The sequence below is a fragment of the Copidosoma floridanum genome, unplaced genomic scaffold (assembly GCF_036245765.1).
Source record: "Copidosoma floridanum isolate Cflo_tuat_1 unplaced genomic scaffold, Cflo_Japanese_pri ptg000021l, whole genome shotgun sequence".
Classification (NCBI taxonomy): domain Eukaryota; kingdom Metazoa; phylum Arthropoda; class Insecta; order Hymenoptera; family Encyrtidae; genus Copidosoma; species Copidosoma floridanum.
The window spans coordinates 30494870-30505235 of record NW_028321898.1 but is presented as its reverse complement, the minus strand read 5'-3'; the positions used below and the strand labels follow the sequence as shown (position 1 = coordinate 30505235).

Genomic DNA, 10366 nt, shown 5'->3' with positions numbered 1-10366 from the left:
CTCCCCTCTTTAGACCACCAAATTTTCACGTTGCGGTGCCTCGTTGTTCGACACTGCTCCTTCGATTCTTCAATTTCCAAGCTTTTAACATAATTTTTTACACTTTCAACCTATCCAATATAATATGACGTAGAAAAGTGGAACATCTATGGACATTACAATATATATTGCATACAAGTGCACATGGATAGGTGAAAATTAAAAGTTTTCATAATTATATACCTACATGACAAGAAGGGGTACACAGGAATAAGAAGTATTGGTGCTCACAAGTACAGTTGGAAAAGTTATGAGTGAAAGCAAATAAAATTCGGTATCTCGTGACAAAAACGTGTGTTTGCATAAATATTGTTCAAGGAATCAGTATATTATATATATATATATCGCATGTTGTTGAAAAAACGCCATTAATTCCCAATAACCAAAGAATGATTTGTTTTTTAATAATTATATGTCAAACCTACGAGTATAACAAATAAGATTGACTCAAGGCCGATACAAAAGTCACAGTCAAGTCAATGAATTATTGAACATTTTTAAGAAGCAACAAGAAACTTTTCCAACGGTAAATATAAAAATGGGTTTTCCACATACCTAAACTAGCAATAATTGTAAAGCTCGATAAATAGCAATAAGTATATAGGTATACCTTAAACACTATGCATCGAGTTCATTATCGGCTAATCTGCTCTATTAGTTTTACGTAGGTAAATTTATAAATATAAAACACCCTGTGCAACGTACGTACATGGCAGAGTTAGATATGTATCAAGAATAGAGTGGTTTATTATAATTATATACCCTCACGATAGACGTGCGGCCTGACGGCAAAAGCCAACAGTGCTGCTCTGCGCTTTGCGGAACACGGAGAGAGAGAGATAAGAGCAGAAAGTTGTTAGTTTAGTTGGTGGGATTATCAACTTTCCGCAGCCCGCACACATGCCGTCGCCAAGGCGGCGAGCCCATCGTCGGCACAAATGTCACCCAAACAGCAAAAAAACCGGACGCGGTTTAAGGTAGCCTTTTTTTTTTTGTAGTACACCTTCTTCAATGCAAAAATCACACTTGTTCTCTCTTTTACGTTTACTTATATATCTATCGTCGTTTATGTGCACACATCAGCAAGACGAGATTATTATACAACTGACAAGTCGCGATGACACACGTGTGAGATGTCACAAAATGAGCCGACTCCTTTTTTATATTTTGAATGGATTTTCTATCAAATCGTCTGCTGCTGGGGGCTGGGGGTCGTACCTTAACCTATATTTTTGAGAGATAACACCCATGGACGCTGATGTCTTTTTACTGTCAGTTCTGCTTGATTTTTCCTTTTTCCTTTTTAGTTTACGTGAAAATGATATTGTTTTGAATTAGAGTTTTTTTATATTGTTTGCACTTTTAACGTCTTTTCTCCTCTTTTGTATCTTTTATGTTTTTTTTTTTTTTTTTTTTTTTTTGTTTTTTTTTTCACTTGAAACCAACTTTGGGTGAAAACGCTAATTTATAGATGAAATAAACAAATTATTATTTTTATTGAATAAATATCCTGTTTAACTGATTTCATAAATATTTATGCCATCAACGTAAGTATTTTTTGTACTTGAAAAGCAGTAAATCGATGAAAGAAAGTGCATCACGTCACAGTCCTTTTGTTCTTTACCTACTTATTCTCTAGCGTTAAATGCACCTGTCTGTCGAAAAATGAGAGCAAAAGCACTTGAAACACATACACGCTGTAATTAATAGCTCGTGTCTCACACATGCTAAAAGTAATTGCCTTTTTCAGAGCATTATTTTCTATCCCCAGTGTGTTAAATACAATGTCTACAATAAAGTGGCTTCTCCTTTTGTCAGTTGCCAACTTTTGACAAGCACAAGTGAGAAAAATAGTACCTACAGCCCTTTAAGAGGGTATGAGTCTGTTATTTTCAAATTAGAAAGTGTTTGAATGAACACAGACATACTACAGTACAGTTAAATGGAGTATATGCACATAACTGGTTCTAGAAAACTAAGTTTTCATTCAATTTCTTTATTTAAAAAACATGTAAATATATTGGTAGGAATAGACACGGCCAAATATCAAACTGCTATAATCTCTCGAACTCTGCAACAGATAACTTGTCTGAATTTTAACAAGATGTTGATTTCTTTTCTTTTGTTTCAAATCGTAAGCGGTTTTTTTAAATCAAGAAAAATTTACTTTATTAGGATTTTTGTTTATTTTATTGATGAAACACTTCTGATTGAGCACTACTTTAATGTAGACTTTTTGTCTGTTATAGGTGATAACTCCCATCAGGTCGTTGATTCTCTGTGGGGAAAACAGTAAGGAGATGGACGATATTTATGATACTTTGAAAAGTACAGCTGGAAGGTCTGCTGTGGAACAGGAGCTTCTAAGTGGTCATCATCAATTTCACGAGACCAACCACGCAAAACCAACTTATTGCAATGTTTGCAGAGATTCTTTTTTAGGTACAATTGGTTCCAATACATAAAACTTTCACTTATTCTTTCAAATTTTTAATAATTGATTTTTTTCGTAGGAGTTACGTTTCATGGTTTTAGTTGTGAAATTTGTAAATACAAAGTGCACAAAAGATGCATCTTAAAAGCAATAAACAACTGCAAGTGGACCACATTAGCATCAGTTGGCAAAGATATTATAGAAGATCCAGATGGAGTAAAAATTTTAATAGAGCTCAAAATTATTACTTTTAAAAAATTTTCCATCTTTAAAACGAATTTTTCTGTTTCAGAACATTTTGATGCCTCATCAATGGATGGAAGGAAACCTCCCAGTGGCCTCAAAATGCTTCATCTGCGAGAAGAATTGTGGTTCTGTGCTTAGGTATAAACATTGCTTTCATATTCCCTACCATTTGCACATCATCGATTTGTTTAATAAACAATTTAGTAATTTGATAAACGTTCCACAAGTAGGTTACAAGACTGGAGATGCTTGTGGTGCAAGGCCACAGTGCACACTGCATGCAGGCCACACATGAAAATAACGTGTCCCTTAGGGCCAGCTAAGCTGAGCACTGTACCACCAACAGCCTTACACAGCATAGGTAATCTCGAGTTTTTTTTTTTATTATTTCCTAAAAAATGGAAAAAAATGTACATATTTTCTTAATAAAAAACCAGAATTTGGTGGAATTAAGCTAAAATTGACTGAATTTATTGTATAGGTAGTGATGAGGCATGGGATGCCGTGAGGCCCGTTGGCTGTAGTCCACTTTTAGTATTTGTTAACAGTAAGTCTGGTGACAATCAAGGGCTTAGGTTTTTAAGAAGATTTAAGCAGATACTCAATCCGGCCCAGGTGTTTGATCTCATTAAAGGTGGTCCAGGTCCCGGGTATGATTTTACAGTTTTCTTGATAAAAACATAACAGGCCAAAAATACTTTATGCTTTTGTTTAAATGCAGGCTGAGGCTGTTTCGGCACTTTGATCCGTTTCGTATACTAGTCTGCAGTGGTGATGGATCTATTGGCTGGGTTCTCTCCGAAATCGATAGATTAGGGATGCACGTGAGTAATTAAAACATAATTTTAAGCAATCTCAAGTTGATCAATCTACTTTCCATACAGAAACAAACTCAGGTCGGCACTTTGCCTCTCGGAACAGGCAATGACTTAAGTCGAGTAAGTATCAAAAACTCATGTGGATATTTGTTAGTTGATAATACATTTTTTATAAATTTTCCAAAGGTCCTCGGGTGGGGCAGTTCTATTTCTAACGTGTTAGATGATTCGAATCTGACGATTTTGCTTGATAAATATGCCCAAGCCAGTTGCAAGTAAGATTGGACTGTTTTTATGTTCATTTTATTTCAATAGTGAAGAAAAATGAATATAAAAACCGCCCAATCTAACTACCTGCCTCCATTACAGAATGTTAGACAGTAAGTTAATTGCCATCAATCTCTTTTTATACGTCACTTTTGACAATATTTGATTCTCATGACTGCTTTAAGGGTGGAGCATCATGGTGTTTGAGCGACCCGTTGATGTTAGCGCTCAAAAGCTGCAGGATCAGTCGGATTCGGCTATAAGCCACAGTTTAGTTCACGAGTACGAGGATAGCGTCATGTCCCATATTACCAATATAATGCAGTCGGACCAGGAGGCCATCGTCATATCCAGTGCCAAGTTAGTCAATGCCGTGCTTTATATTTTACCATGGATTGTTGTTCACTTTTTGTTAAAATATTTCATCTATCATCCAACAGAGTGCTGTGCGAAACGGTTAAGGAATTTGTGGTCCGAATATCCGAGACGAGTGTGAACGCGGGCGACGATCAGATGGGTGAAAAGTGTGATATACTGCAGCAGAAGCTCGATATGTTGCTTCAAACGCTGCACCGGGAGGAGAACTTTATCGCAGACGCGGATGAAGACGCGAACGCGGACACTATCAAGTCGGACAAACTGCCCAGCCTCGAGGAACAAGAAGAGAAGGGTTTGCTGGAGAAGCCAGAAAAGGACCTATCTAATCTAAAGAAGGTGCGCCAAAGGAAAGGCTTTGAGGAGAATCAGGCAGTCATATCCAGGTAAGAAAATCGTTTTGCAAAGTTAGAGTGGAAAGAGAGCTTTTGACATTTTATAACGCTTGTATTGAATTGAAATAGAGCAAATAGTTTGAAAAGAGCCATCAGGCGGCTTGTAGAGCACACCGAACAAGCTGTCGATGAGCAGAACAGCGCGACAAAAACACCGAACATCACGATCACGACCGATAGTGATGATTTAAATGGTGAGCAGTTGATCATCCACAAGTTTAACAAACTTCAACTTTGTAATAAAAATATATTAAACAATCATACCTGTAGCAGAGCGTAGACGACAATTGGGCATACCTGACTGGAACAAGGACTTTAACATCGAAAGCCTATGCGTGACTCCGTCTTTGGAGTCGGCGAGTAGTTGTGACATGACGCCTTGCTCCTCACCTACACCGAATGTTACATCACTGAGTCCAATGCCGGATATCAGACGAGACTCGCAACCTGAGGAGTTGCTCACATTACCAGCTCCCGATGGCTTTGCCGACAGTAGGAGAAACAGCGAAAACTTTCCTCAGGAGTAAGTTTTTTATACAACCGATTGTACTTATTCGTTGGAATTACTAATGGGATGGTTATATTTTTTTAGAGTATTTAGTTTTGAGTCGAATACAGTTGAATCGGCAGCTAATAAACTTTATCAACAACAAAGACCTAGTCCAAACGAGTCAGAGCCTACACAGCCAACTCAATCGGATTTACCAGTAACAGTAACGCCAACCAGTTTAGACACTAGCTCGCCTTCTGACGACACAACCATACAAGTATATAACTAGAGTAATTTTTAATTGTATTAAGAATGTGTTTATTTTATTTGAAAAATAAGTATTATTTCCTTAAGGACGCTCTTATATCTCCGGATACCGATTCGGTGCCATCGGTAGACGCTTCTCCCGAGTGTCCGGACACAAAATCGGCCAACGATGCTCCAAAAATCGGTACTCCCAGAGGCAGCTGCACCAATAGTATTGTCAGTTCGGACAGTATGGTTTCGGAATCGTTAGACTCGAAAAACAACTACGTATTTAAAAATAGCGAGAGTGAGATCGGTAAGAGCACTGGTATCGAATTCTGACGATACTGAGAAAATAAATTCAAAAAGTTGACCAGAAAAATACTCTATTTAAAATGTTTCTCAGTGTATCCTTGTGAAGAAAATTTTGCTATTCATGAGAATGATTTCTCTGACACTTTTCAGGACGTAAAGATAGCGATATTTTAGACTCAACGAAGCGTTCGGAAAGTTCAGAGATCGGGCACATTGACTCGCCAGAAAATTCAGATCTCTGTATGAGCGACATTCCTAACTCCGAAAGCATAATCGATGACTTGAGTTCTCTGGGGCAGGACTTGTTTAGCACTATGGTTGGAGAAAAGTACGATTCTGTTAGAGAGGGTGTGGAGACTGAACATCTGGAGAAACCTCAAAAGTTTTGCAGTTTGGCCAAGTTCGTTGAAGGTAACGATATAGCTCGAAGGTCATTCAAAAGGCCAAAATCATCCAAAGTTAATAAAGAGGTACATTTTCTCACTCATTCGATTTAAAATTTATTTTTGCACTAGCTCCAATAAAAAGTTCATACTTTTAGGGCATTTTCAAGGGAAATCCAATAGGTCCATTTAGCAGCATAGTTGAAAAATTTTCAGAAAGCGAGTCTAATGATCCAAGTCCCGAAGATGACCAAGAAAAATTAGGAGCTTTGCTCGACGCTCCAGTCTGTCGATTTACCGTGACATCGAGTCCAAGCCCATCTAATGACAATTCGCCCAATTTTCCACCCGCAATCAGCGTAATTGTCGACCCACCAAGTCCGTCTGCCTCTGTCAAGAGTAAAAATGAAAATGAATTCGGCTATGGTCATCTTGGTGCTTATTTTCGTAGATACAGTGGAGGAAGTATGGAAAAGCGTAAGTAATTAATTAAAAATCATCTAATTCCTAAGTTCTTACAACCTATTGAATTGCACTTTTTTTTCCATCAGTGAGTGTTGAATTGCCAGATGATGTAGGCTCCTCGCCACAAGCAACGCGACGCATCAGTGTGGGTAGTTTGTTAAAATCCAACGATATGTTGTCAGTACAATCATTGACGTCTAGATACGGTGGCTCCAACATGAGTTTGAAACACGATCGATCCAAATCCATTGATAAGACTGATGAAGTGAAAAAACTACCAATAATCAATCCATTAGTCAGATTACCCATGTGGCCAGGTGGGTTGAATTAAATAATTAAACGATACTCAAGTTCAACTTTGGAGGCATAATAATCTTTATTTTTCAGACGTAAGCGGTGGTTTAATAAGTCAAGCTCTCTTGGCTAATGCCGATGCTCTTTGCGCTGCTGTGTCTCCTCTGATGGATCCAGATCAAACCCTGATGTGCGATACTCTTTTATTTCTTCAGTTTTATAAAGATTTTTCAAATAACTATTTGGTACTTGTATTATTACAGGGAAGGTTACTTTGAACGTTCCGTCATGAATAACTATTTCGGCATTGGTATCGACGCAAAGATCAGCTTGGATTTTCATCATAAGCGAGAGGAACATCCGGAAAAGTGCCGATCGCGTGCAATAAACTACATGTGGTACGGTGTACTGGGATCAAAACAAGTGTTGCAGAGAACTTACAAAAATCTCGATCAGAGAGTGCAGCTAGAGTGTGACGGCCAAAGGATTCCTTTGCCATCACTTCAAGGCATCGTGGTGCTCAACATTCCAAGTTTCATGGGAGGCACGAATTTCTGGGGTGGAACGAAAGAGGGTGACATTTTTCTGGCGCCCTCATTTGATGATCGCATACTGGAGGTAGTGGCTGTTTTTGGCTCGATGCAGATGGCTGCTTCTCGTCTGATAAATTTGCAGCATCATAGAATCGCACAGTGTCAATCCGTTCAGATTAATATTTTGGGGCAAGAAGGTGTGCCCGTGCAAGTTGATGGCGAAGCCTGGATACAACAGCCGGGTGTCATTAGAATCATTCACAAGAACCGGATGCAAATGCTTTGTAGAAATAGGGTAAGTACTATGTTGTAAAATTATGTGTTTGTTTGCTAAAACGTACAATAAATGTATTTTACCAAAGGCTCTGGAGACGTCTCTGCGAGCCTGGCAAGAAAAGCAGAACAAAACAATCGCCGCTGTCACACAACCATCCTCGCGATCGAATAGCCAAGCACAAATCGACAACAAACAGTCCTCTTTAGTTGGTGAAGAGATGATGGTGTTGCTTGGATTCATCGAGGTTGTAACTACTCTCGTCAAATGGGTAAAAATGCTCATTCTCGCACATCCTAGTTTAGCGCCGCATCTCTATCAGCTAGCCGAACGTACAGCCAAGTCGGTAGATAAGGTTCATCCGGATGGTAAACTTCTTGAAGGGGTGAGTGGAGATAGATTTGTTGAATCTCTGATTAATGCATTACTTTTGTTGTGTGTCTTTCATGCTGTATTTTTTATTATATTTTTTAGCCGACTTTGAGGCAAGTGATCACAAACATGGTTTCCAATGCAAGACAACTTTATGAAGAGTCTTGTGAAGTCCTTCGTGATAAGGCCCATCAATTGGTGAGTCTTATTTATAAAAAAATTAATTACAGTTCAACTAGAAATAAAAAAAAAAAAATTTTTTCCACAATGCAGAAGGTCCGAGAAGACCTGGAGCACAAGCTATCGACATCTTTGGCAACCATGGAGCAGGAACTACGAAAATGTCAGTTTGACGAAGCAGGATCCGGGCTCGTGTACTTACAAAATATTCCATTAGACGATCAGGTATAGTTTTTTTTTCATTTTTCAAAGCATTGATTTTCGAGAAAAAAAAAGTTACTTGTGTTTAAAAAACAAAGCATGACAAAAGGCATCGCGTTAACTTGAAAAGGAATATTTTGCCCATCGACTAATAACACAAAAAAAGAAAGCTAGCTTTAAAGCGTACTAACGATTACTAACCCATTGTCGTTGCTTTCCGCTACCTTGTCGCTGCTTCACAGATCGACAAAAAAAATCGTCACCGAGGCTTGTTCTGGTTAAAGTTCCGACGTTCGACTTCAACTTCATCATCACCGCTACCCCGTGACCCGATTCGCGATCAAGTAACCACGTGGGGTGTTCCTGAGGTCTGCTCATGGTTGATAAACCTTCAGTTAGGCGAGTACTGCGAAAACTTCAAGTCCCACGATATCCGCGGTAGAGAACTGTTGACGCTGGCAAGACGGGACCTCAAGGAGTTGGGTATAACGAAGGTGGGACACGTTAAAAGAATACTCCAGGCCATCAACGATCTGAACAGCTAAGGAGTTTTTTTAATAATATAATAATGGCGATGGTGGTGGTGTTGGCAAGAAAGTTTGAATTGCCAACGTATAGAGTGTTTGGTGGTGATCTGTGATAGAACGCTGCGAAATTGTTAAGTGTTTTTCGCTACATTTGCACGAGTCCCTGTCAACTTAAAGTTAATTTGCGTTGTTTACGGTTTTTGATTTATAAAAGTATAATGGTATAATTCTTTTAATGGTAAAGTACTTGTACCGATTAAAGTACTTATTTATTTATTCACTCATTAATTTATTTATTTATGATTCATCGGGTAGAAAATTGAGAAATCGTAAGTTTGGAATTGATTAAAGGGCGTATCCGATATGCATCAATACAACGATTGCGTATTTCGTATGTTTTCACAAAATGTATTCTGCAATATTGTTGAGACAAATGTTTGCATCCTTGAAAGGTGGCTGTGATTTCTTTACAGAGTAATAAGCTCATTAAAACAAACGAAAAGAGCATAAAACGTTGAGTAATACTTGTTTCCTAAACAAAAAGTGTATTAGTTTGTATTATAATAATTTTTCTTACAAGTACCTGCAAGTAAATTTTTAAAGGAAATACCTTTGAAAAAGAACTGCAGCGTTACCTCCTTAATGATACTCTAAAATAAACTGGAGATTCAAATTCACTAAATGATTTTGTACGTAAGATTGAAGCTTTTCGGTCAGTTACCGCATGATGATTAAAATAATTTTATTAATATGATGACGAGAAAACCATATATCTAAGTGTTTTATGGAAGCAATAAGAATTAGGTACGTAACATAATGTACCTTACTATTTAATTATAATCTGAGAAGAATTAGAGCTTCCCTCTTTTTCGAATTGATCTCAATTCTCCCTAGAATAGCGTGTTTTCGTTATTCTTCGCAACGAAAAAATGTTTGCATTTATACACCTACCTATATTTTGAGGATATTCGTCTTCCAATATCAATAAATTATTTTTATTTTGAAGTGGTGGACTACTTAGTTGAAAAAAAAATATTTCAAATCGCATTGTTTAAAACCAAACAATATGTACTCGAATCAATCAACGAATAATTAAAAAATCTAATTCTTTACCGTAAATCTCGCTGTTAAGATGTTAAAGGTAATCCAAAAATATGCGGCATTGAAAAAACCAAAAATAATAAAAACAAGTGTATAGAGACAAAAGCTCATCTAGTAAGTTCCTAGTTCTTCGTTGACGTGGTGTGAAAAAGTCCTAAATAAATAAAAAATTGTAGTTGTTTCAGCTCTATTTCAAGAATCAGACCCTTTAAAAAAAACTCCGTGTAGTAATTAGCTATCACTTATTAAGTATAAATCTGTTATTACTATTAATCTTTTTCTGCGTCGATAAGAACAGCGCATTTCGAATAAGGGACATGTATATAAGGAATAAAAAAAAATTCCGCACTGCTTGTTGATAATCGACGGTTATTGCCGAATTTAGTCTTTTTTTACGAATCTATAGTATTA

General features: G+C 37.5%; 1 protein-coding gene across 1 annotated transcript; it reads left to right on the top strand.

Annotated features, from left to right (window-relative positions):
- Positions 1–891: 891 nt before the first annotated feature.
- LOC106647859 (diacylglycerol kinase eta) lies at positions 892–10366 on the top strand. Its single transcript, XM_089594101.1, is given in 25 exon segments — positions 892–1016; positions 2289–2481; positions 2553–2689; positions 2766–2857; positions 2950–3080; positions 3174–3369; positions 3441–3543; positions 3604–3657; positions 3724–3812; positions 3907–3917; positions 3990–4164; positions 4245–4565; positions 4644–4714; positions 4848–5097; positions 5167–5341; positions 5419–5626; positions 5776–6095; positions 6167–6485; positions 6560–6790; positions 6861–6957; positions 7031–7595; positions 7663–7959; positions 8049–8144; positions 8220–8351; positions 8570–10366. Coding segments are annotated over 25 exon segments (4605 nt in total). The 5' UTR covers positions 892–977; the 3' UTR covers positions 8873–10366.